The sequence below is a fragment of the Sander lucioperca genome, chromosome 15 (assembly GCF_008315115.2).
Source record: "Sander lucioperca isolate FBNREF2018 chromosome 15, SLUC_FBN_1.2, whole genome shotgun sequence".
Classification (NCBI taxonomy): Eukaryota; Metazoa; Chordata; class Actinopteri; order Perciformes; family Percidae; genus Sander; species Sander lucioperca.
Window position 1 is genome coordinate 26,760,163 of NC_050187.1, and position 27,035 is coordinate 26,787,197.

At 41.7% G+C, this 27,035-nt stretch overlaps 1 protein-coding gene across 6 annotated transcripts in view; it reads left to right on the top strand.

The window, feature by feature from the left end:
• LOC116061712 (girdin) overlaps positions 1-27,035 on the top strand; it is a 70,254-nt gene that overhangs the window by 37,909 nt on the left and 5,310 nt on the right. For 2 of the 6 annotated variants that reach the window (XM_035992377.1, XM_031316023.2), the window contains exons 9-35: positions 3,468-3,549; positions 4,119-4,277; positions 4,848-4,994; positions 5,164-5,308; positions 5,908-6,086; positions 8,141-8,278; positions 9,236-9,419; positions 9,576-9,706; positions 10,134-10,427; positions 11,090-11,272; positions 11,849-12,127; positions 13,038-13,162; positions 13,559-13,697; positions 14,361-14,537; positions 14,679-14,840; positions 16,842-17,119; positions 17,588-17,731; positions 17,855-18,041; positions 18,290-18,435; positions 18,600-18,692; positions 19,217-19,419; positions 19,851-19,898; positions 22,612-22,689; positions 24,554-24,790; positions 24,878-24,931; positions 25,879-25,965; positions 26,621-26,710. In XM_035992377.1, the coding sequence (XP_035848270.1) occupies positions 3,468-3,549; positions 4,119-4,277; positions 4,848-4,994; positions 5,164-5,308; positions 5,908-6,086; positions 8,141-8,278; positions 9,236-9,419; positions 9,576-9,706; positions 10,134-10,427; positions 11,090-11,272; positions 11,849-12,127; positions 13,038-13,162; positions 13,559-13,697; positions 14,361-14,537; positions 14,679-14,840; positions 16,842-17,119; positions 17,588-17,731; positions 17,855-18,041; positions 18,290-18,435; positions 18,600-18,692; positions 19,217-19,419; positions 19,851-19,898; positions 22,612-22,689; positions 24,554-24,790; positions 24,878-24,931; positions 25,879-25,965; positions 26,621-26,710 (4,169 nt within the window). The remainder of the gene's footprint in view (positions 1-3,467; positions 3,550-4,118; positions 4,278-4,847; positions 4,995-5,163; positions 5,309-5,907; positions 6,087-8,140; positions 8,279-9,235; positions 9,420-9,575; positions 9,707-10,133; positions 10,428-11,089; positions 11,273-11,848; positions 12,128-13,037; positions 13,163-13,558; positions 13,698-14,360; positions 14,538-14,678; positions 14,841-16,841; positions 17,120-17,587; positions 17,732-17,854; positions 18,042-18,289; positions 18,436-18,599; positions 18,693-19,216; positions 19,420-19,850; positions 19,899-22,611; positions 22,690-24,553; positions 24,791-24,877; positions 24,932-25,878; positions 25,966-26,620; positions 26,711-27,035) is intronic. The other 4 variants (XM_031316025.2, XM_031316024.2, XM_031316027.2 and 1 more) reach the window with 4 other exon arrangements.

Sequence of the window (27,035 nt, forward strand, 5' to 3'; positions counted from 1 at the left end):
CAAGAAGTAGTAGTAGTCATCTATGCTACTTTTAGCTCCTAGTGATCCTAATCATTTGGAAAAGGCCTTAGGTCATATTTGAATGCGGTATCATTCTGCCCCTTTATTTTGCTGTAGATATTGTCTCCTTTGACCAATAGGCAGTGGCATGTGTGAGGGCTTAATGCAAACAACTATCGATTATAACTCAGAATTGAGTTCAGGTCACTCTCTGCTTGGTCATATGAAAAGAGGGAAAAGCATCTCTCCTTGAGTGAGCCTAAATTCATTTATTTAGTACTTGTGCTGAACAGGTCTGACATTCATCACTGTAGACATCTCCCTTATACTTCCTTGACCTATATTATGACGATTTCTTCATTAGATCTAAATAGGGCTACAGAACAACACCCGACAGGCCAATGAGTTATTGTGTTTGTTGGTTGCCATAGTATTGTTTACTTGTTGTTGTGAATGGCCAGGGACACGGGACAAAAAGGGCTTGATGGCAGTCCGAGCTGATGTGGTCTGGTCACATGATTGCAGTTTCTTCTCTAAGGCAGAATAGGAGTGTGTTTATTGAGTCTGGGTGCATGCACATGCACAGATATTGTCTCTGCATACAAATATGTGTGTAGATCACAGCCGGGGATTATGGTTCAGTGTTCCCACAGTGGTTTGTTTGTTAATGTTTCTGTTAAAGTTACTGAGTCTTGGCTGCTTCTCCTCCTCCTGTTCAAGCTCAGACACACACTGCATTTATATATGGAACACATTTAGAGTCATATTAGAGCTGCTTTTCCTTAGTGAGTCTTTACTGAAATCCTTGGTAAAAAATATATTTTGTACTGCTCTTATTGGCTTTACTTATAGATATATTGTATCTGGGTTTGTTTTTTTCAGCACAGTCAGGGATATTTCACAACATAATTCTAGCAATGGCAAATCTTCACCCATTAACCGTTACTAATGTCCGGGTTTGGGGTCAACTAGCATATACAACTTGAATGCCAGTAGATCATTAACAGCTACAAATCCTAACTAACTCAGTGAGATGAATGGCAGGAATGTTCTGTAATGCTGGAATTGGTTACAACCAAACTTAATGTGCACATTTTGTTCTAGACTGATTGTTAGTATTTTAAACCAGTCCGCTGTATTGTAATCCTCACTTAACCAACGCATGTTTCTGCAGGACTAATTAAGACATTATAAACATTATTTGTTTATTGTAGAAACACAAATTTATTGTAAGTAAGGGAGATTTTTTTTCACTCGTCATTTTTGATGATGTTTATTTTTATTTTATTTACTGAGGAGTACAAGTACATCCCAATGTTCCCTGACATACTATTATAGTTAAGAAACCGTTCAAAATATTACAGAGGAAATGTTTGGTAATGTTTATCACAAAAGCTGCGTTTATATATACAGCACATAAGTATCGGGGGGGATGTTGTGTAGACAAATGTGAGCTACTTCCAGGTGTCAGTAATATATTTGCTGTTGATGTGATATTCAATAGCTTACAACAGCATTTATTGTTGTAACTTCATATTTAATGTATATGTATGAGTATTAAAATGCTTTGTGGTGGTTCCCAGAAAGACAAGGAACTGTTTTTGAATAGGGCAAAGATTTAGGATTACAAAAAAGTATTAAGATTAGCGTAAGCAGGGTACCAGTTAGACATGTAGTAGACTAGAAATAAAGGTTGCATTTGTTTCTTGGTTTTTGAAATATAGCTGTGCATACAAGGCATGTTAAACCATTAACATAAGCAGCAGAGCCAGCTGCATCCATAATATGAGCCCAAACCTAATCTGCCATGCTAGAGTTGACAGGTGTTTAGAAAAGGGGAGTTGGATGGGGACGGGAGGGGCTGCAGGAGGTGAAGGGGGTTGACTGATGAAACAAAAACAGAAATGGGTAAAGTAACATCGGGCCTGCATATCGACTACAGCTTCCCAAGCTGTGGGAGGAAGGAGGATATAAATGAAAGAAAAGAAGATGTAAATAAGGGTGCCTTTTTTCTTATTGAGATGCACCCAGAGTCTCCAGAGAGCTGTAATCAGATAGGCCATCAGATGTTCAGTGGAGCAGTTTCATGCAGACACACACACACACACACACACACACACACACACACACACACACACACACACACACACACACACACACACACACACACACACACACACACACACACACAGCAGCATCTCAGGAATGCAGTCGTTTTCCTTGAAAGTTTCACACATTCTCCCTCTATGGTAGGAACCTGGAGAATTTGCACACACACACACACACACACACACACACACACACACACACACACAAATGCACATAGACAGCAAATGTCAGATTGCCCTATTTTGCTGTCACCTAAACAAATGGATTCAATTCAGGATCGTGTTAGATAGCAGATAGTAAGACCCTACTATTGAGAGTGAAAGAATGACATTTAATTCTGTTTTGTACCACTTGCACAACCAAAACTATATTCTCTCCTTTTCTGATCTTATGTGTTGTGGAGGTTTCTCCAGAAGAAGGGTTTGCGCCTTAGGGGGCAGATTTGCATATATTTATCCCTGAAGGTAGTCACAGGGTACAATCTTTTCTTCAGTAGTTTTTAACTGCTGTCTTTCCCTTTTCTGTTTGTTATTGTGTGTTATGAGTGTGATGTCCAACAGAAGGAGGTTGTTTATTTGTAGCCAAATTCAAGGCAGGACACAGAAAAGACAGTGTCCTGAGTCCTGACCACTACAGTTCGGACTCTGGACACAATAGGCTATTTTTACATACAAGAAAATGGGTTGGTGGGTTTATTGATGGCTTGAAATCAACATTTGAGTTGCTGATTTTTGTAACGTGCTTATGATGCCTAATGGAATGTTGCATTTGCTATGTTTTAATGCTGACCCAATAGCCTCCAAATAGTAAATATTTTTTTTTAATAATATTTTTAAATATTTTTAGTTGAGCCTTTAGTTCACACTTTTCTCTGACTATGTACCTCAGTTTCCCAAGTGGATGCTAAAACTGTATACTCTTGATTGATTAATAGCAATCATTTACTGAAACAGGTCAAACTATTAGCAAAATGCCAAACTACAGACACTAAAATACTGAAAGTAAAGTTAAGATGGTGAAGCTATTCAGGCAGATTATGTAAAATGTAACTATTCTGTGCAACTATGTCAATAGGTCGCTATCATTAAATGATTTAGCTGCAAGTTTTGAAATGGAAACAGCCCTAAAGGACTGTCCTTGTCTGAATTAGTACATGCACACTTTTTAAAAAAAAAATCACACAAGCAGAGACACATAACATCATATTTTTCTTGCTTTTTTTGCTGCAGAGAAATATGTATATTACTCTACCTCCTGGCATTCTTTCTGTCCTTCCTCTCTTTAGGTTACATCCTCTGACCTTTTTTTCCATTTTCTCCTTTTTTTTAAACTCCTCTCCCTCCCTGCCTTTGTTTCAGAGAGGAGAAGAGTGAGCAGCTTATGGACACCAGGCAGGAGCTTGAGAACATGGAAGTGGAGCTCAAAAGGCTTCAGCAAGAGGTAACGCAACAACTCACAGCGATCCTCACTCCTCCACAACACGGAAACATTCATATGACATCATCTCCCCTTCACCTGCTGCTCTCTCCTCTTTAAGTACATTGTTTCTGCAGTGCTGCCACACTTTAATCAGCTAGCTAGTGACTTAGCTCATTAAAGGCTATTACAGCTATTTTTAGTCGAGCAACAGGCTCACATGGCTTTTGATTTGGAATGGGCGGCAGGCTGACTGGCTGGCTAACAAATGATGCTGTAAACAAGATGAGTTCACAGCATGGTGGATGTGTGTGCATGTATGTATGCATGCTTGTGATAATTGATAGTGTGGATAGAGTTTGTTCAGTTCTTTATTTATCTAACAGATAAGACTTAGGCTGTTGGTTATTCATAGATAATCTACTAGTCCTACAAGATTAAAGTCCACTGACTTGTAAAACATCTGTAGCTTTTGATTCATGATTGTATATCTGTTTACATACTTTGTTCATGTGAGTCCTCACTTATCCATACACTTGTACATATGCATATCCACGTATTCATGCTCTATATTTGGCCGTCAACTCCTGCAGAGCTACCAGTTACTGTCGGACGCTCGGTCGGCTCGGGCCTACCGTGATGAGCTGGACGCACTCAGAGAGAAAGCAATCCGTGTCGATAAACTGGAGAGCGAGCTGAGCCGATACAAGGAGAGACTTCACGACATTGAGTTTTACAAGGCCAGAGTCGAGGTACACAACTGAACACACAGAGCATTACTTCAATCCATGAAGACAATGTTCCTTAAAGGACACCCCTGGGATACTCTGGCATCATGTAGCTGACATTAAAGGAACCAGCTAGAAAACAAAAACAAGTCTTAATAATAATAGTTCAAACTGGCCATGTTATGAACAGCATGCAAGCAACATGTGACGAATATGCGAGCCCCCAGCGGCTGTCCATACTGCATAATCTCATGATTCAAGTTTTTATTTTTAATTTTTTTAATTTTTAATTTGCAACTGTTTGCTCACCATGCATACATAGTATCTACACCATTTAGTTTAAGTATTAACTTTATATTTGTATATTTAACTAAATTCATTATTCTAGACAACCCTTTGTATTTGGTGCAAACCTTTTTACAAAGATAAAACTTCTTTTTACTACTGCTCATACTGTTAATACTGTTATTACTGATTCTAGTAATACTACTGATATTAAAAGTAATAATAAAAAATGTCTTCTCCAAAATAATGTTTTTGTACTAGCTGCAGTGTTTTATGTTTTGTTGTTCAACTTGTATTCTCTTTCTGTAGGAGCTGAAGGAGGACAACCAGGTCCTGTTGGAGACTAAGAGCATGTTGGAGGAGCAGCTGGATGCTAGCCGTACCCGCTCCGACAAACTGCACCTCCTGGAGAAAGAGAGTCTGCAGCTGAAATCCAAGCTCCACGACCTGGAGATGGTGAGATGACAGGTTTATAGATCAGTGTGATTGTGAGTGTTGGAGCTAGACAAGCTGGGTTTAAAATCAAAAAATTGGGGTCAGTAGTAGGGGTAAAATGGACAGGGGCAGTAATTTCAGCTGTCGTGTTTTCATCATTTGTTTATCTATGTCTCCATGTTATCCCCAGGAGCGGGACATGGACCGTAAGCGTATGGAGGAGCTGTTGGAGGAGAACCTTGTGCTTGAGATGGCCCAGAAACAGAGCATGGATGAGTCCCTGCACCTGGGCTGGGAGCTGGAGCAACTATCCAAGACACCAGATCTGACTGAAGGTAAGAAGAAGATGGAGCCATGGATCTTTCTAAAAGCAGAGAACGAGAAAAAGTTTCTGTATGTTGACCGAAAGTAAAAAAAATGGAACAAATAGGAGTGTTAAGGAAAGCAAAGAACAGGACATGGAGTTAAAATATCATCTATCTGACAGTCATCGGAGTTGAACAGGTTGAAGACTTCAGATGGCCAACACACCAGGCTTTGCTTATTGGCTCTTGACCCTGGCATCATCCCCATGGCCCTTCTGCATTTGCCAGCCTCCACTGTGTTTTTCTTTCCACTTTGTTAAGTCCTGTAATTATATTCAATGGCTCTTGGAGGATAATCTGTGTGTTTGGATTATAAAAGCTGTTAAGAGGTTTAACTAGCCAGGGATCTGGATAAAGACTTTGTGTTGTGTGTTTGTTAAAATGACACTTTAAAAGCTTTAAGACATGTGAGGTTAGACCCTTGGGCTTTGTGTTCATTTTTTGATGGATTTATTTCTCTGTGGTTTAGACTTGGAACACCAAAAGTCTAAACAGAACTTTGATTTATTTGTTAGAATTTGTTAAACCATTGATGTATATTCCAAATTTTCTTGCTGTCATTGAATTAGCCCCTCAGAAGTCTCTGGGCGAGGAGGTGAATGAGCTGACCTCAAGCCGCCTGTTGAAGCTGGAAAAAGACAACCAGACCCTGCTGAAGACTGTGGAGGAGCTCAGAGGAGCAGCCAGTCAGGACACCGTGACAAAGCTGGCCAAAGTCAGCCAGGAAAACCAGAGACTGAACCAGAAAGTAAGCAGTGGACTGTGTATTTAAGTGTTTTTTTTTCTGGTTGGGTAAGGGTTAGGTTAGTCTTGCATTGCCTAGTCTCGCTTTGCAAGACCCTCCTCCAAAGGGCGCTGAATGAGGGTCTGGCTATAGCATTCGGGGATGGGAGGAAAATGTGCTCTGTTCAATGGCATTTCTTTAAACCAATCAGAATCGTCATGGGCGGCACTAAACTCCGCACAGAGCCGCTGCAAAATAGTCGTGCGAGAGAAAACTCAGATTGGACAGATAGTCTAGCTAGCTGTCTCAATTTACCCTGCAGAGATCTGAGGAGCAGTTAACCATAGTCCTCATAAATCCACCGAATTTAAAATTCCAACACAAAGAAAGCGGAAGGAAACGGAAAATACATGCAGCCGGCGGAATTTCCTGCAGCACCGGAGCAATCCCGGAAGTGGAACGTCTTGAATATAGACTAGGGTTAGGTTGATAGTTTTTCTTCGAGAGAAACATACCTATTACGTAGATTTGGTCAATGGAAAAATTACACACACAGATATACTCTTCTAACATTTCCTCATCTCTTAAATGCTTTTAGATTATTTCCAATACTACGTTTTTTTTAATTTAATGTGAACTCTTTTAGTTATTTTCAAGAATTTTTTCTTAAAGTGCCCATATTATGAAAAAAATCACTTTTTCTGGGATTTGGGGTGTTATGTTGTGTCTCTGGTGCTTCCACACACATATAAACTTTGAAAAAAATCCATCCATGCTGTTTAGAGTGAGATACAGTTTCTGAATGTGTCCTGCCTTCAGTCTCTGGGTGAGCTGTTCAAAATCGGCACGGGTTGTGATGTCACAAGCCGAAACGAGCAGGCTAACCGCAACCATTAGCTCGTAGCGTTAGCATGCTAACGCTAGCATGCTACCTCGTTCTCAATAGCAAAGCACTGCTACAACACACACAAGTTCACCATAATCTTCAAAAGAACTACTTACATGTGCGCCCTCATTTAGAAGTCTCCCAGCTAATCCTGCCTTGTAACTGACCGAAGGTGTAGAAACAGCCTTTCTTTTACTGTCTATGGAGCTAGCTAGCTGACATGATCTACATCTGAGCTACTGGGCATGTGCGAGTGCAATCAAAGATAGTACAGAAGAAGAAGAAGAAAAGAGGTCTCACTCTGTAGCTAAAACAGAGACCAGTTGAAAAGAGGATCTGCAGTAGTGAGAGAGAGCACTGCAGTACAACAAAAATATGGTGTTTTTTGAAAATTAAACCATGTAAACCTATTCTGGTACAACCTTAAAATACAATTATGAACCTCAAAATGAGCATAATATGGCTGCTTTAAGTGTTTCACTTTGCATCCTCGGTTGGAATTGCAGTTTAATTTTCTGCCCCTCATCAGGGTCACCACCAAGATTAGCATACAGGACCAGCACTCCCACATACGTGATAAATCACCTTAACACTTTAGGCCTTTTCACACAGTGACAGTGAAAAATAAAAGGAGAGAGTATAAAGAGAGGGGGGATAGGAGGATGAAAGCAAAGCTGTAAATCCAGTCAGCCCTGCATTGCCTTTTCTTTTCCAGTCTTTGACACCCGAATGCCCCTCGCTAAGAGAAGTCTCTCAGCTATTTTCAGAAACCTAAGCCTCTTTCTGTGCTCTCTGAATAAAAAGCATAAAATTGTGTTTTTCTCTCACAAAGGGAAAATCAAGAGTGAGAAATGTATTTCCGAGTGACTTGAGCTCTAGAGCCAAAACACATTTAAATGTGAATACAGCTCCTGGGAGACTGGAACAACAGAAATTGTCTCATATAGTGTGTATTTGTTTGAGTGCGTGCGTACGTGAAGTTATGTGTGGTTGTCTGCAGAGTTGTGAAAGAATGAGGCGATATTATGTTTGTATCATGGATCAATATTGCACCGGCTTCTTTGTGACTGGGAATCACATGTACAACATTTTACAGTCATTACTGAGCCATCATTACTGTTTCGTCATGAACACCAACCAGAACATTGAAACCCAGTTAGATAGCACATCTTCATTAAATTATTGTTTACAGTTGGAGCAGCTGGGGAGTGAACTGACAGCAGACAGAGAGTCGCTCCTTAGCGCTGAATCACTCAGTACTGACCTGATGAAGGAGAAGGCTTTACTGGAGAAGACTCTGGAAACACTCAGAGAAAACTCTGAGAGACAGGTACACACAAACACACACGCATACAGATTTAATTTGGGAAGTTTATACCAAAACCAGATGGCCACTTATTTTTTTGCCATCAGAAGAAAATATGTAGGTGTATTCAATTATTAACTTATTAGGCCCGTTGTGTTGGAGATGGCAGAACAAGTTAGTACAGTTAACCTAATATGTTATACAGACCAACTTTTCTGAGAATGACTATAATCACATCAAGCATTCATGTGCTTTGAAATATAGTTAACAGTCTGTATACTGGACAAGCATATGGTCGGATAAACCAACGCATTCAGACAAACAGGGCTTTGAGACTGTGCGTCATACACACTGCTCTCTACAAAACCACCATTGATTCTCGTTCCAGGAAGCTCCAAGAAAATTGCTAAGCTGTGTAACTTACCAAAGTCTGTGCAGAGTTTCCCTGAGAGCAATCTTTGTGCAATTGATTTGGCTCAAAAAACTATTAAGTGGAACTGCCACTATGTTTTATTGATCACACAGATTTCTGGCACTCTGTGGCCCAGATGTAGTCGCTCGCTGTGTGTCTGCAGGGACTTTGTAGCTGTTAGACCCAAATCTAACACTTTTGATTAGTTTAACCATCTGATTTGTAAAATCTGGCTTTGATGAGGCAGAGAAAACACAACACGCTGCACTCACAGATTACTCTGGGCAATTTTATCCAGTTGTTGTAGACATAATGAGATATATTTTTTTAATAATCCTTTTTATAGGCTGTTTTGGGTTTCTACAACTGTCTGCAACTGTCCTATTACAGCAATCCTTTCATATAAATTCACAAAACACATTTTGAAACATTTGAACCTTGAACATTTTTATCACCACCAAACTTAATGGATATCCATATAGCTTACTGCAATCAAGTTGATGAGTAAATCACTTATATTAGACATGACCTCTTTGTTTTTCACTGAAACTCTGACGTCTGTTCTCCAGCTGAAGGGCCTGGAGCAGGAGAACAAGCACCTGAGCCAGACGGTGTCGTCCCTGCGTCAGCGCTGCCAGGTTGGTGCTGAGGCCCGGGTCAAGGATGTGGAAAAAGAGAATCGCGTTCTCCACGAGTCCATCTGCGAGACAACCGCCAAACTCAACAAGATGGAGTTTGAAAGGAAACAACTACGTGAGTGACATGTTATTTCTACACAAACGTGTGTTTGTGGTTCATTACAATCAGTATTTTGACAGCTGCCTTTTCTATACATACTACGTTCCTTGTTTCTTTTCATTTTGAATATACAGGATCAACATTTTGGGTGTTTGTTCTTTTTTTATGCAGGTAAGGAGCTTGAAGTGGTGAAGGAGAAAGGTGAGAGAGCAGAAGAGTTGGAGATTCAGATTCAGAAGCTAGAAAGGGACAATGACAGCCTGCAGAAGAAAGTTGCCAGCCTTGGAATCACCTGTGAAAAGGTGTGGTGCATTTTGTTTTCTGCCTCGTTTGTAATTAGAAATGTCAGTGTGTCTGCATGCTCCGTTAGTCAGTGTACGTTTTTCCACATGCTTCAAATTCAATACCCTTAGTTTCATGTTATCAAACCAGATGTGGACTATTAGTTATTCTCCAAATCATTTACGTAAACATAACATACAAAATAAGCCGTGTCTTGAAGTTGAATAGCTTTGCTATGAATAGCTGTTGTTTTTTGTCTCTGTCTCATTTACTACTTGTGTTACTTTTGTACCACATAGTTACAAGTTTGAATTGGATATGACTGCAGAGAGTTTTAGGCTGCTATTACACAACACCATCAGGACCAGCTTGGTGTTGTCGGACAGAAACGCTTTCCTCCTCATCTTCATGCATCACGTGTGTGTGTGTGTGTGTGTGTGTGTGTAGGTGTCTTCTTTGGAGAAGGAGAACACTGAGCTGGAGGCAGAGGGCCGTCGTCTGAAGAAGAAACTGGACACTCTGAAGAACATGGCTTTCCAGCTGGAGGCTCTAGAAAAGGAGAACTCGCAGCTGGAGCAGGAGAACCTGGAGCTTCGGCGCTCAGCGGAGAGTCTCCGGTCAGCGGGAGCTAAGGCCGCTCAGCTGGAAGCCGAGAACAGGGAGCTGGAGAGCGAGAGGAGCCAGATGAAGCGCAGCCTGGAACTGCTCAAGGCCTCGTCCAAAAAGACAGAGAGATTAGAGGTAAGACTTTAGCACTGCCAGTTATACAGCGGGTACTTCCGTCACTGGTTAGCTGTAAGACACAGTTAAAATGCAACCATATGCGGCAAGAAGCTTTCTTTGACGAATAAAAAGTAGACTACTGCTTTAACCAGTGGTGCTTATGTGTAAAGCCGCCTACACATGTTCAGAGGTAAAACCGCAAAGTAGGGTGCAGGGCATATTGCGAGCACAGAGGCAAAGCGCAAACACAGGAATACGTCATCATTGCTTCTGGCTTTGGTTGCGCCTTGAAAGGTCAGCAGTGAGGTCAAAGTTGAAATAATTTGAACTTTAAGCACAGCGCTCGGTGGCAATTTCAAGTAGTGCGCCACGCCAAGGGTAGCTCTTACTCAGAGTTGTCTCCACTGCTCTCCCCATAGGAAAACAGCACAGAGCGATTTTACCGCGGATCATGTGTAGGCATCTTAAGTTACGGAGACAACTTGTGTCTTTACACAAGGTTGTGCAAAAACAGCTGTAGAGTTAAAGGCACCTTACACATTACATTTTAATGATTTATTGTCACCAATGAATACTTTTACAGCTACGTTAATGAGGATCTGGCATGTAATGGCATCAGGGAGCAACACAACTAGTTCATGGATGCTTTTAATATCCTTATCTGTCTTTTCCTCTCCCAGGTGAGTTACCAGGGCCTAGATACAGAGAACCAGCGCCTGCAGAAGGCTTTAGAGAACAGCAGCAAGAAGATTCAACACTTGGAGGCAGAGCTGCAAGAGGTGGAGACTGAGAACCAAACCCTCCAACGCAACCTGGAGGAGCTCAAGATCTCCAGTAAACGCCTGGAGCAGCTGGAGCAGGAGGTAGGCAAAAAAACAAACAATTCAGTAGCAATAATCACGTGCTGAAATGTTGGAATTGGCAGCCTGAAAAATACAAACTAAATTTGGATTGAGTTTTAAGACATTTTTGGACTGCACTCTTCTCTGGAACAGAACAGGTACAACAACAAGTGGGATAGCTGTAGGTGCTTTACTTACAGTTTCAGTGACTTTTTTTTTTTGGGATGGACTGATTCTGCCTGGCAGAATAAGGTCAATCAGATTGGCCAGAAATTGTAGCTGAGGCCGACTGAGAGTGTTTTTTGTGATACAGCAGTCTAAAGAATATTATATTTTAAAATAAAAAAGGGAAAATGTGTTATTTGGCACTTGTGCAGCACTGCCTCTCATCTAGTTCCTTCTGATAAAATTACAGTGTGTTTCCCAGCAAAGTTGGATTATCCCAGATTATTTGTCAAAACTGATTTTTGGCCATTTAAAATTAATCTTTGTCCACTTTTCGCCAAACATGTATTTACAAGGCATTTAGACTAAAAGTAAATCCCATCAAATGATATTTTATCCACCTGCTGTGCATTACGTCCTGTTATCCCACAGAACAAGACTCTGGAGCAGGAAAGCTCCCAGCTAGAGAAAGACAAGAAGCTACTGGAGAAGGAGAACAAGCGGCTGAGGCAGCAGGCCGAGATCCGCGACTCCAAGCTGGATGACAACAACCAGCGGATCTCCACCTTGGAGAAAGAGAATCGCACCATGGGCAAGGAGATGATCTTCTTCAGGGACTCCTGCACGAGAGTCAAAGACCTGGAGAGAGAGAACAAGGAGCTGGTCAAACTGGGCACCATCGATAAGAAGACCCTCAATGCACTCAGAGAGGTAGAATAGCAAATATTAATAGCAAATATTAGTTTTTCCAACATCTCTTTAGATTGATCTTCCCATACGTCCATTATCTATTATAATCCTTTGTTGGTGCAGGAATGTCCTGAAGCTATTTGAAGAAACAGACAAACATTGCTTTTTTTCTTATTATTCTACTAAATTTGGTTTCTGTTGTTAAATCATTGCTGAAGTGAATAACACAGTTTTGTTATACAGTACAGTGTTGACTCTTTTAAATACAATCATGCATCTTCATTATTAGTTTGTATGCCTCCGGGCCGGCGATAGCAATGACCGGAGACATTATATTTGCGTGCTGTTCGTCCGTCCCATTCTCGTGAACACGATATCTTGGGACCCTCTGGAGGGAATATCTTCAAATTTGGCACAGATATTGGAGGTCCCTGTGAGCTCACAAAACGTGTTTTTGGCAACTTAACAATTCCTACGCTAATTATGACAAGATTACACAAAAATGTCTAATTGGCTAAAATAATGAAGTGATGACATTTTATATACAAAACACTTTTCTGGCCATTATTCAACGCCATACCTCAGGAACGGAAGGGGAGGCAGTTGGTCGGATTCTGAATTGGAGACACTAATCATGGGTGCCCACTGCCCACCTTGAAACTGTAGTGATTGTATAGATCTTCTGTGCTGCCAGGTTGGAAATGTGTGTGAAGCATCCACGTTTTGTCAAAAAATACACTTATTACTTTTTATTAAACTGCCTCAAAGTCTTCACTACATGTACTATGAGTCTAGACAGACATGGGTGTACAACTGCAACTTGACTGGTTGGCGGAGGCATTCAATCGCAAGGCGATAATTCTAGTTGATGAATAAATGGAAGGTGGTAGTACATCTCAGAGTTACTCAATGTTTGCTTGTGTGTGTTTAGGAGCTTGTGAGTGAGAAGCTGCGGACTCAGCAGATGAATAATGATCTGGAGAAACTGACCCATGAGTTGGAAAAGATTGGACTGAACAAAGAGAGGCTGCTGCATGACGAGAGCTCTGACGACAGGTAATCATCTCACATACATGCCTCAATGTTCACTGTCCTGTGATGGCTCTTGAAAAGGATAATTTAGAACTAAAATAAGAGCTTAGTCGATCATCTTTGGAACCAGAATGATTAAAAGTGATCAGTACCATCCAAATAAGTCAAGCCCTGTGGCCCATTTTAGATGAGGTGTTGTAGTTTAAATGAATCCAAGTCTATTGCAGAATAATCCTGTGGGGGTTTTCTAAGCCAATATCTCCCCCACCTGCCACACTCTTGCCAAGAAGTCAGCATGCCTTGCTACACAGTGGCTACGATAATGCATTACCTGTGTTGAGGATTACAAACGTGTGATCACACTCTAGACTGGAGACACAAATACACTCACGCAGAGCTAACTTGGGTATATATTTTCAGGTTTAAGCTCCTGGAAACCAAATTGGAGTCGACTCTGAAATCATCTTTGGAGATTAAAGAGGAGAAGATCGCCGCCCTAGAGGCCAGACTGCAGGAGTCCTCCAACCTCAACCAGCAACTTCGGCAGGAGCTCAAGACAGTCAGTGATACAAATCCATCTTTTAAACCTAGAACTACATGCACACACATACAGTATTTTGGTTCTATGTAGATGCTTAGCTCAACCACAGTAAAGAAGACCCTAACGCATTTCAAACACTAATTTCCCAGCCCGTCCACTTGAGAACATTGTGTCCCAAAATCTTTCCCCTGCAGTCCAGAACACTAGAAACATTGAAAACACTGAGGGTTTCTCAAGGCCGATACATTATTTATTCATCCACTCATCCACTTCTATCGCCAGTTTATCTATTCATGAGGCGGCAGGAGTCTGTGAAAGAGGTGGAGTAGAGTGGTGGATGTCTGTTTTCCTTTAGGGAGGTGTATGTGTTTTGAACTTGCTGACACAAATCAGATCCAAAGCTGAAGGGCTGAGTGGAAAAGTTGAGGGTTCTGTAGATGAACTCTGAGTTTCAGCTGTGAAACGATAACGGATTCTGTCTGCTGTTGTACTTCAGCATTACTCGTGCCATGTTCTACTAGTATATTCTCCTTTTATCATTTAGTAATTTTACAGTCAAGCCTGGGGCAGTATTTCAATTTCAGTTACATGATATTTATTTTGTAGGAATACATTATACTGTACTGAAGGAGCACAAAAAACTACTTAAAGTTAAGTGTTGACTTGTGTGTCTCTCCTCAGGTGAAGAAGAACTACGAAGCGCTGCGTCAAAGGGAGGAGGAGGAGAGGATGGTGCAGAGCTCGCCCCCTAGAGGAGGGGAGGACCCTCAGGCTTTCAGTAAATGGGAGAAAGAGAGTCATGAAGCCACCAGAGAACTGCTGAAAGTCAAAGACAGACTCATTGAGGTGGAGAGGAATGTAAGTTAGCACAAAATCAGTATTGCTTATGTGACTTTTCTAATATGAATGGTGAACACACACGCATTTGGGTTGTGCACTTTTCTCTGAATGCATCCTTGTAAATCCCGATATCTTATATTATGTGTCTGTTTTTCCCAGAATGCCACGCTACAAGCTGAGAAGGCGGCCCTGAGGAGCCAACTTAAACAACTGGAAACTCAGAGCTCCAATTTGCAGGCTCAGATAGTGGCAGTGCAGAGACAGACTGCTTCTTTACAGGAAAACAATACGACACTACAGACACAGAACGCCAAGCTGCAGGTAATCCCCTACACATCCTACACAAAACAGTGTCCAGTAGGCAATGGATGACTACTTTCTTACAGAGGAAAACATTACACATACATATAACAAAGCTACCACTTTAGTGGTGTACAACTCAAATCTAACAGGTAATCAATATAACTTTGTGTCAAACTAAAATCCATTAACATAAATAGACTGCAAGTTTATATTATTGTTATAATAATCTGCTTCACACTTACAAGACACTGTAGATTACAATCTATGACACTCAGTTGATACAGCGCAGAACTGTGTAAAGCAACACTAGCTTGACTTATTTCGCTGCAAAGGACCAGATAACCCTTTCTAAAGTGCATTGAATTTGAAAAAAACAGTCCCACCTTAAGGTCCCTTTTAGTATCTGTATTGTAGATGTTCAATTTCCCTTTTCTCTGATCACTTTAAGGAATTATTGTCTAGGTTGGCTTCAAAGTTAATGCTTGACCTTGGAAACTGCTGTTGACAAAACAATCTCACCTCAAGGTCCATTTAGTAGCTTTTCTGGAGCTTTCAATCATACTTGATGAACAGCTCACACATGCAATGTACATAAGCTTATATTGGTGCATATTAGGGGTGTAACGGTACGCAAAAATCACGGTTCGGTACGTACCTTGGTTTTAAAGTCAAGGTTTGGTTCATTTTCGGTACGCGCGGTGTGTGATTTAAATTTTTTTCCCTTCAGCGGAAATCCCGCCCTGCAGTCGATTTTCATTGGTTTAGGTTACAGTGACGGCGGGTAGGTTTAGAGATCAGTGTTTGGTGTAGGCAATCTGTACAGTGATTGACAAATTGACATGACCAATGAAAACTTTAGAATCAGCTGCAGGGTGGGATTTGCGCTGAACGCGGAGACTTCCGCCACTTAATATGTTCGTGTGGAAACACGAAAATTGACCTATGTTCCGCACACAAAAGATTGCGTTCGGCCGTTCGGTGCACATGTGCACCGTACCGAAAGCCCTGTACCGAAACGGTCCGGTACGAATACACGTACCGTTACACCCCTAGTGCATATGATATAATCTAAATACATACATAATGTATTTAATACAAAACATAATCATAAACAATTCTACATTTTAAACACACAATGCAAAGCTAGCCAGCCTTCTTTCAACATTGCTCTGTTTGTACAGTTGCCCTGCCAGGCTGCTTAGCTTCCTGGTATGGATTTAGACTTGTACTCCCTGTTTGGCAGCAATTCAAACCCTACTTATGGGCAACAGGATTTACACTGACCATACAGTAGCTTCTAGCTGTTTCTGTGTGTGTTTGCTTACATCTCTTGATGTCTGCGGGTTATGTGTATGGGAGAGCAGGTGTGTGTGTACTGGAGGTAAAAAGCTGTCTTTATTTAAAGGTACAGAGTGTGGGTGGGTGGGTGTGTGTGGGTGGGTGTTTGTGTGTGTCTCTCTCTGTGTATCTTACAGGAAACCACTGTGACCACAAAGGTTTTCTGTAGATGGAGCTTACAGCAAAGGGGGAGAACAAACCGAACAGACACAGTGCCCCCTTTAGACAACAACAGCAACAACCCCTACTTATTTTACATTTATGTCCTTTGGTTTTTGAGGAGCTCAGCTCTCCTCACAGATCACAGTAAAAAATAATTTTTTTTAATCAGTGTTGACAGATGACAAAATGTGGAGAATCTGTATTTTAAACTGTTCTCATATCTCACACTCGATGCTCAATGTTTCTTCCTCTCCTCTCCATGTCTGCTCCCCTTCTTCACCTCCATTTGCTCTCTCCAATTCTCCCATCAGCCTCGTTGTAATTTTTTTCCCTATATCTATCTATCTATCTATCTATCTATCTATCCTTTCCTCTTTTCTCTGTGGTCTCCTTTTTCTCTCATCTTCATGCACCAATAATTATTTTCATATCTGTCCCTCTCTTCTTCTGCTCTCCTTCCACACCCATCTCTTTTCTCCTCCTTACTTAATTCCTCTCTGTCTTCGTCCTGTCCCTTAGGTGGAGAACTCCACTCTGAGCTCGAAGAGTGCATCCCTCATGGCCCAGAACGCCCAGCTGCAGAGCCAGCAGAGCAGCGTGGAGGGTGAGCGTGAGGGTGCTCTGAAGGACAAAGAGGAGCTCAGGTCCACCTACGAGATGCTCCTCCGCGATCATGAGAAGCTGGCGGCGCTCCACGAGAGGCAGGCGGCCGAGTATGAAGCTCTGATCGGAAAGCACGGGGGCCTGAAGAGCTCCCACAAGAGCCTGGAGCAGCAGCACCGAGACCTGGAGGACAAGTGAGACTGGGTTTAGGAGCATGGGGTGGGCACATGCTCAAGTCTAATTAGAGCTCATGTCTCGCTTATGACCTAATACACTACCTTGCCCTTCTTTTGTTGTTGTTTAATTTTTTAAAGATTATTTTTGGGCTTTTCTGCCTTTAATTTGCTAGGTGAGAAAGGGGAGAGAGAGGGGGAAGATATGCAGGAAATCGTCACAGGTCGGATTCGAACCCTGGACCTCTGTGTCGAGGCATAAAGCTCTCAGTATATGTGTGCCTGCTCTACCCACTGAGTCAACCCGGCCACTTATGAGGGCAATATTAAACAATCATAAGAAATCATTATGCAGAAAATCTTGGAGGAAACTGTAGACCGCTTGGGATAATAAAATATGTGCTTTGTATTCAATTCTGTCTGACTTAAATAGTTCTTTATGTAACACATTAAAGTGTTTTTAATTAATGTGTATTTGAATGTGTGCAGGTACAAGCAGCTCCTGCAGAGGAAGGGGGAGCTAGAGGATCTGGAAAAAAATCTGAAGGAGCAGCAGGAAAAAATGGCGCTGGAGAATCAAACGCACCAAGCCACAGCTGGCCAGTACAAACTGCTCAAAGAGGAAAATGAAAGGTCAGATCAACCTGTATCGATATTTGTTTCAATCATAAATACGATGCAAATGTATGAATAACATGGTAACAAAGTGCGTCAAACTTAAAACTCTCTTCCTCTCACCCTCTGCTCTTTCCTCAGGCTGAATAATACCTATCGTCAGCTGGTGAAGGACAACGAGAATCTCCAACTGGACCATAAAAACACAAAGAGCCAGCTGAACAGCGCCAAGCTGGACCAGACCAAGCTGGAGGCCGAATTCTCTAAACTGAAGGAGCAGTACCAGCAGCTGGACATCACCTCCACCAAGCTCACCAACCAGTGTGAGGTGAGGAGATGCACATGTCTCTTCTCTGTATGTGGGAGTTTCCCATTATGTGTTTGTGTGCCACTTTTAAAGCCAGCTGTCTTATGGCTGGTGTACCTCTTTAATGTACAATATTTGTTGAGACGACTTCTTAAGCCAGCTGTGTTGTGGATGGTTTACCCCTTTTTAATGTATCATATTTGTTGTTGAGCCAGGCGTCTTAGCTTCTCGTGTGTGTGTGTGTGTGTGTGTGTGTGTGTGTGTGTTAGTTGTTGAGCCAGCTGAAAGGAAACCTGGAAGAGGAGAATCGCCACCTGTTGGACCAGATCCAGACTCTGATGCTACAGAATCGCACTCTGCTGGAGCAGACCATGGAGAGCAAGGACCTGTTCCACGTAGAGCAAAGACAATACATGTAAAGTGCTGACGATTTTCAGTTTTCTTTAAAACTGACAGCAAACGCGTCCACTGTCCGCAATAATATATTCATATCAAATTGGTTGCATTTAGAATTATGATTGTATGCAGTTTCACTTTTGCCTGCCTAACCGGATCATCTCTTAATTCCCCACCCACCAGTGACAAGCTGAATGAGCTGAGGAGACAGAAAGAGAAGCTGGAGGAGAAGATCATGGACCAGTACAAGTTCTACGACCCCTCACCTCCACGCAGGTAAAAAGCAGCATCAGCTAGTTACATGAGTTAAAAAAAAAATTTGACAAAAAAAAAAAAAAAACTACAAAGTTAATTTGTGTCAATGACTTGACCATGTCTGGTGTAACATCTCAGTGTCAAAATGGCTCACCCTGTCATGTATCATAGCAAAGTCTGATGTTCACAACTCTGTTTGCTTGTTGACTCTTATTTCTGAGGCAAGGGAATGGCAGAAAACACTCCACTGCAGTGTCAGGAAGGGATGCATCAAATATTTATGGTCTGCAGAGCTTTAAACAGCTGTATACTGCAACATTTTTTATCGTCTATGGGAGGATTTAGTGGCTGAGTACAGACATAAAACAAATCCAACATGTTCTTTTTATGTCAGTATGCATTTTATGTCAGCATGTATTGACGAGAAAAGAAAACGGATCTAAGTCAAATGGATATAAATCCATTTGACTTAGATCCATTTTCTTTTCTCCTCGTGTTCCTGATGGTCTCTCTGTCTCACTCTCTGCCCTGTCCTCCCTTTGTAGGCGTGGCAACTGGATCACTTTGAAGATGAGGAAGTTGATCAAGCCGAAGAGCCGGGAGAGAATGCGCTCTCTCACGCTGACTCCCTCTCGCTCAGAGTCTGGCGACGGTTTCCTGATGTTTCCCCAGGACAGCCAGGACAGCTCGTCCATAGGCTCTGGCTCCAACTCGCTGGACGACACACTTACACAAAAGAGGAGCAGCAGTGAGTACAAAAGGAAACACCTATACACCCGCACACAGACGTAGACCCAAGAATCAAAATCAGCATAGTTACAGTTTCAACAACGACTGAAGGAACTAGTCTGGGCATGCTCAATATAAATTACATAAATATAAACTTACCCAAATATCAATAATGCGACATTATTTCATGCACAAATGTACATGCAAAGATAGCAGTGAGCAATGTAGTTGCCATATAGTTCTAATTAATGCTGAATGCTTTTTTACAGACACATAATCATACACTCATACCCACAAAGACACAAAACACACTGCTACTTGGTGTGTGTGTGTGTGTGTGTGTGTGTGTGTGTGTGTGTGTGTGTTGGTTTGTACAAATGTGTACTGGTTGAATGGGTCTTTCCTCCCCTAACTGCTCCTCTGCTTCTTTATCTCTCTCTCTCTGCCAAGGGAGGAGAGGGCAGCAGCCCCATGCCCAAGGGCAGGGTTCTACCAATGGTATGCTGCGGATGGGGAGGGTGGGCGGGGTTTGTGACCCGACTGTCACGTGTCTCAGGGCATGTTTTCGTGAGTCCTTTGTCTGTGTCACTCAGCTGTCCTAGACGTTACGGTTGAGCTGCGCAGCACCACAAGGTTGACTCTCAATCTCGGATCTGGTTCGAAAAGTAGATTTGCTTTGTTTGTAACAGAGAGCGTGCTTGATTTCTGTAACCTTATGTAATTAACTACTAGAGTTATGAAAAATACCACCACCATTAGACACTTAATTTAGTCCTAAGAACTATATATTTTTGTACAATTGGTGTCAAAAAGTTTGAAAGAAAAACTCCACCGATTTTACGACACCCAAGTTTGTTTACAGGTCTTGGGGAAGAAAAAAGCCTTTTGTGGTTCCAGAGGGAGCTGCCAGAAATCTGATTAATTATCATTATTATATATTATACATTAGCCGTTACTAACTCACCTGAATCGCCGACCAAATTGTCAGCAGTTGACTTGCATTGAAAGTAATGTAAGGGCCAGGTTTTGACTAATATTTGGATTAAAAAAGACCATCTTTGGTTCGGCAGCATCGATTCGATTGGACTTTTTTCTTAAACTGTCCATCTTGAGTCCAACAATGTTATCAGTGTGTAATGCTAAATCGGTGGAGTACTCTTTTTTCTTGTTTAGCAGTATTTAGATGTCAAGCTGAATCAAGCGCCTCTCATGTGGTTCAAATATTGGAAAACATATTATATACACTATATATTTTGTTCCAGGTCCAGTTCACTCTTTACTTCTCCTCCAACCGGTCTTAGGCTCATTAGCTCCTAGTTCCAGTCAAGTCAACCTGCTGATCTGTGCAGTTCACCTGTAAATAACAAAGAAACGCTGTCTAACGTAGCATCCAATCTATTAAAAGGTGCAATGAATTGTGGCTGACTTCTAGTCAATGCAAGATGTGTTAAAATCCTACAAGCTATAGAATAAAGAATACAGGTTGTACGTGGGCTAGTAGGTTTACATTTTCATATAAATAAATACATAGGTCTCTTAACTTTAAGATTAATCTGGTAAGTTTTGTAAAGTAAAAATATGTCGTGTAAAATCAAGAAGCCATGTGTAGTATAGACTACAGTAAGTAAAGTTGTTTTTTTCCCTTTAAAGTGAGCAGTGAAGCTATAAGAAAAATAAGCAAACTATTACAAAATAATACATACATCATATATACATACAACATGTAACAAAGACATCACACAGTCAAATATGTAAGGTATAATGTAAAGCGAGACGGTCATTATTGCAAATTAGAATCCCCACAGGGTGATGCAGGACTGCAATAATGACCGGCTCATTCTACATTATCCTGCTTATTACACAGCTTATTACACGGTTACTCATACAGAGGTTACCCCGCTGATAACGCCTGCGTCCCAGTCAGGACGGTTAACTTTACCGTTGACGAGCATGTCTCTCCGGCGGAAGCCAGGTTGCCCCGGTGCGTGAGCTAACCATGATGCAGCTAACTAATGCTCTCTTTGCACTGTTGCCATTAGTTCTGTTAGCGATCCCCTTTTCTTCCACCCTCTCTCTCCCTTTGATCCGCTGATCTGCTGTATGAGCAGAAGTATTGATTTTAAAGCAATTTTATTGATTTAAAAATAGTCCGCCAGAGTCTATGAACCGAACTCCATCCATGTCAACGGTCTGTTATCCTTAGCAACGGTCTGTTATACAGAAGAAACGGACTGTAGAATGCGGTTATTGACCAATCAGAGTCACATTTTCAACATGGTTGTGCAATAAGCAACAATAAAGTTCTTGGTTATGTCTATGAAAACTCCTCCCTGATGCTGTTAAGCTGTCCTTTGACCTTTTCACTCTCCTGATTGCACCCTTTAATATTCTTCATCCTGTGTTTCATGTAGGTGGTAATGTGTTGACAGTTGTGTTGTTGTGTACAGTATGTAATGCGGTTGGTATTGCAGAAGACCACACTCATGCCCAATAACATGAGTGCTTGTGTGTGTTGTTGTGTGCAGATACATTTTGTGTATATTTGCATAATGTGTTTACATTTTTGTGTTTGTTTGCATAATGTGTCTTTGTACAGAAGTCTGCCCTTTTAAAAGTATTATTCAGGTTTTAAAGAAGTCTGTGGGAGGCATTTCAGTCCAACCAAAAAGCTATTGAAGTATTTAAAAAAAATAAATAGAAATGTAAAATAAATGATGGTTTATTAACAAAGCTAGTTCAAAATCAGTGGAGTTGAACACAATCTCTCTGGGGAAATGATAGAGATAAAAATGTACATAACCCTCTAACACAAGCTTCACAATATAAAATTACTTTAGTTTTCAGCCCCATCAACTTCCATCTAGCATTGTTAATATATTTCTAACTGTATTTCTATAAAATAGGATAAGAAAAAATAGGTTAAAATACCTTACACTTGATGATAAATCAAATATGCTTTCTAATAATGTGAATACCCAAAAGTCATATATTTGAGTGCTTGTGTTTGTAACATCGTTTGTCTATTGTCCAGTTGAGTGTCCAGGGGCTCAGCTCTCTCTGCATCTCTCCCCTGGCTCTCTTTCTAAAAACGTTAACCACATCCCTCTGTTCTGCCCTCCTTTTTCTTTTGTTTTCTTTCCTCCACCTCCCTCCGGCTTGTTCTGTCGCTCTCTCTCCCCTGTCTGTCTGTCTCTGGCTGTGCTCTTGACAGCTATAAAAAGGTTGCCTTTCATGAGGAACAGATCCAAGGACAAAGACAAGGCCAAGGCCATCTACCGGCGCTCCATGTGTAAGACCTCCGTTAGCCGCCACGCTAGCTTTCCTCCGCCTCCTCTCCCTCTCATCGACACACTAGCAGAAACAAAGAAGGAACAGTCACTGATTTCATGGTGGCTGCAGTGTGGGGGTGTGACGGTGACAGTTTGGCAGTTTCAGGTTTCAGTCACAGCTCTTAAACCAACTCAGGCCTGCAGTCTGAACTTCCATTTCATATTTTAATATTTAAGACAGCGTTTTAGTTTTCAGTGGTGATGTTATCTGATATCTTTTAGAGACACAAGAGTTGCCAAACATTCCCTGCATACCCTGGTGACATCAGTGACTTGTCCTTATAATTTTTGCCTAGTAACCCCCATCCCTCTGTCACCTCCTCCGCCCTGCGTCTGCCGCCTCCACTCCCTCCTGTAGAGTATCTGCTCTTGGCTTTCATCATCTTTTACCAGTGTAGCGTCACTATTTGCAGATAAATGAATAAAACAAACTTGACTAACTTTGTCTTAAAGCAAAGATGTACGAATGAAAAATGAATGTATTAGTGACAGAATTTTGTCTAGGGCTACATTCCAAAAAACAATAATGCAAAAACTGATGTAACAGTAAGAATTTCCTCTTCCTGTAGATGTGTCCCTCTTGGTACTGGTGTCATCTACCAAAACCTTATCTGTCAGTTTGGTCACTGTGGGAATCTCTATGCAACAGTCAACTTATTGGGCAGCTTTGTCATGTGCTCCGTGGTTTCATTTTGTTTGTATATTATTTTGTGTGTGTGTGTGTGTGTGTGTGTGACTATATTCGTGGGGTCCAAAAACCAGGGAATACAGTATACTTGTGGGGTCTGCACAGCCTTGTGGGGCCCAAAATGCTGGACCCCACAAGGTTAAAGGGCTGTTTGAGGGTTAAGACTTGGTTTTAGAATTAGGTTAGGGTAAGGGTTAAGGTTAGGCATTTAGTTGTGATGGTTAAGGTTAGGGTAAGGGGCTAGGGAATGCATTATGTCAATGACGGGTCCCCACAAAGATAGTGAAACAAACGTGTGTGTGTGTGTGTGTCTGCCTCCATCTTTGATTACAGCATGACTTTAAAAAAAAATCACCAACCGCCTGATCGCCTCCACTCGCACTCAACCATGGAGGCTCTCTCTCTCTCTCTCTCTCTCTCTCTCTCTCTCTCTCTCTCTCTCTCTCTCTCTCTCTCTCTCTCTCTCTCTCTCTCTCTCTCTCTCTCTCTCTCTCTCTCTCTCTCTCTCTCTCTGTCAGTGTGCTGCATTTCAGATCCTATTCTGCTGACATGGACATGGCCTCACTCTAATCTTTTGTGTACAGCACCGCTGCTGTTGGTCATAGCATTGCATGCCTTCATGCCTCTCTAGCGTCACATACAACTCAGTAAAAAGCGCATAAAGACAGTGGCCTCTTTAGGTGATGTATCACCTGTTTAAAAAGTATCTGAAGGATGACAAACAATGCAGCTGCCATCTTTATGCACTTTGGGTGATATTCTTGAAATTATTTTTTGTAATACTGTTTCCTTGTACATGCCTTGATTTCCAAAAAGCCTAGACTTGATGTTATTGTATTTTACAAAATGAATGAATTGATGAATAATCAAGTAGGCCTAGACCTTATAATAATGTTAATCTTTTCTACATACTCTTTGAGTGGAAGCTACTCACTTTAGTAGCCTGTATGAGGCTTCTTAGGAAATTGTTTTAATCTGAGCCATCATACATACAACTGATTATCTTTGAAGGGACACTAAATGTCTTTGACATTAAGTTAACAGTTATTTTGGGTACAACAAGCTAGACAAGCATGATGTGAGGTGGATGGCTATTGTTCCTGTCATAATTTCCATTCCTCCGTACGTCTATTCAGCCATGAATGACCTGCTGCAGACCATGGCGGTGGCGGGCGGTCCCGGGGCTCAGTGGGCGAACAGCATCGAGAACCTAGACGGCGCTGAGGCCGGAGATGCTGGCATGACGGGCAGCAGCAGGCGCAGCGGGCAGCGCATGAAGGAGCTCGCCTTTTCCACCAACGCCATCGACTGTGCCACCCTCACCCTGCCTACTGCAAGGCATAGCAGGGCCAAGCACCGGCTTCAGGTCAAAGGTCAGGATGCTGGTTTTATTTGTGTGAGGATAGGGACATATCAAGAATCTCCTATTGAGAGCATCACTCTCTTCTGTATCTCATCAGATAATGCCTCCTGTGAGGATGTTGCTGGCTCCTTAGATGACCCCAAGAGTCAAGGTAAGACTTGACATGACTTTAGAAAAGAAAAAGGATGGGTAATTGCAGCTGGCCTATCAAACAAGGAGTGAGAAAACACTGAATAGACGCAAAAAAGAAAAGCAGGTCATGTCCTCAGTAGTCCCACTGCTAATCTTTGGGTTGCCTTTCTGCTCTTCGATTAAGCTTCACACACACACACACACACACACACACACACACACACACACACACACACCCACCCACCCATTAAAAGTAGGATTGACTCTAATTCAGGCTTTAGGACGTTATCCAGGGCAGTTTATCTGCGGCCAGGCAACTATTCATCAGTTCTGTGCCGCTCTAATGAAGATGACCCAGTTGTTAAACAGCCACAAAACTACTGACACATTCCTCGCACTTAAAGCCAGGTCTACACCCTACTGCCATCAGTTTTGTCTCTTAAAAATACTTTTTTATTTTATTCCTTTAGTCTGCCAGCAGCTACTCTGTTAATATGCCAGACTTTTACTGTATGTTACCTAAAGTCCCAACATGTCATTGCACTGGTTCCCCGGGACATTGGCGAAGCATTAGTGCCGAACCTGGATTCTACTTGGCTGATGATTTCCTAGAATGCACACATAAAATCCAATACATTGTTGTGAGACCCATTTTCCAGTATGTCTGTGTAGGAAACTCTCTCACTCACACACCAGACATTGCTTCTAAAGTATCAGCCATTAGGTCATCTTCTAGAGATGTTACGTTTTAAAGTCATTATTAGTTTAGTAGTAGTAGTAGTACTTTCAGATACCTATTGATTTTTCAAGCAACTTTTATGTTGCTGTTTGTTTTGTGTTTCAATCTGTGTTTTCAACCATAAAGGGATATTAAACTTGTTTTGCACCGTGGGCGGCATTACTGAATAGTGTGCTGTTATCCTTTAAACATGTCATGTCTTTTATGTCATGTGTGTGTTTTATCAGGCCTGCAGGTGTATAGCAGTGCTCTGGCTCAGTGTCCTTCTACTGTTGAGCTGAGTGTTATTTGCAGGGTGCCCTGTAGCATCTGTTGTAAGTGACCACTACTCGGCACTGAATCCCACTCTGGGCCACAATGGGCTGGTTTCCTAGACAAAATAAGAATTTTGACAATGATCAGTAATGTAATGTTTCATTTTAAATTCTAATTTGGTGTCACCCATGTCCTGAAAACCAGTTTGAAATTATTTCATGGTCCCTGGTTTCCAGCTAAAACTACATACAAACACAGTGAAGAGCAAGGTCACACTCACTTCTTTTCTTTCTTTCTCAGTTCCTCCTCCTCCGTCACACAGTCACCCCTTTCTTCTTTGTATCTTTTTATTACTAATTGTACTCTATCGTCCTCTATTAATCAGTTTTGTCTGTGTAAGTTCCCCTTTTTCTCTGAGGTGGGTTGGTCCTTGGATTTAGGTGTCCCTGTCCTCTCTGTCAGTAGTTTCTTTGTTTACTGACTGGACATATTGGCGCTGCAGCCTGGCACTGTCCCCACTGGCCACCCTTCCTGTCCCTCTGCCTGGCATGTGCCATCTGCTGCCCCAGCAGGAGATGTTCTGTCAAACTGTTAGCGTATACCTACGTGTTACGCTTTGTGTTAGTGCATGTATGTATGGATATATGTAAGTGTATATCCTAACTGTGTGTGTGTGTGTGTGTGTGTGTGTGTTCCCTCTTGTCCCTTACCCAGCCTCCAGACCCACCAGTCTCCATAGCAACAGGATCACCAGTAGTAATGGTAACAATAACTCCCAACTCTCTTCTCCTCTGGAGGGCAAAGGTATGCTCCTCCTTCCCTTAACTCCCCCCTTTTCTCCTCCTCCTCTCAACTAACCATTCTTGCCTTCCTCCTTTGCTTCCTTTATCTTTTTCTTTCATGATTTTAAAAGTTAAGGGTTACTTTTTTTTCTCTCCTCTATGGGAAAAGAATTAAGTTTCTTGTTCAAAATCAATATATTAGGATGATCCAGTGGCATTTAAGTGAGTCTGTATTTATTTGATATTACAGTATTATGCATTTTACATTTTGTTTCATAAATGACTATGATCATTACTATATACAGCATATAGTGAAAATGTAGGCAGTGTAGGAGATAGGAGTGGTA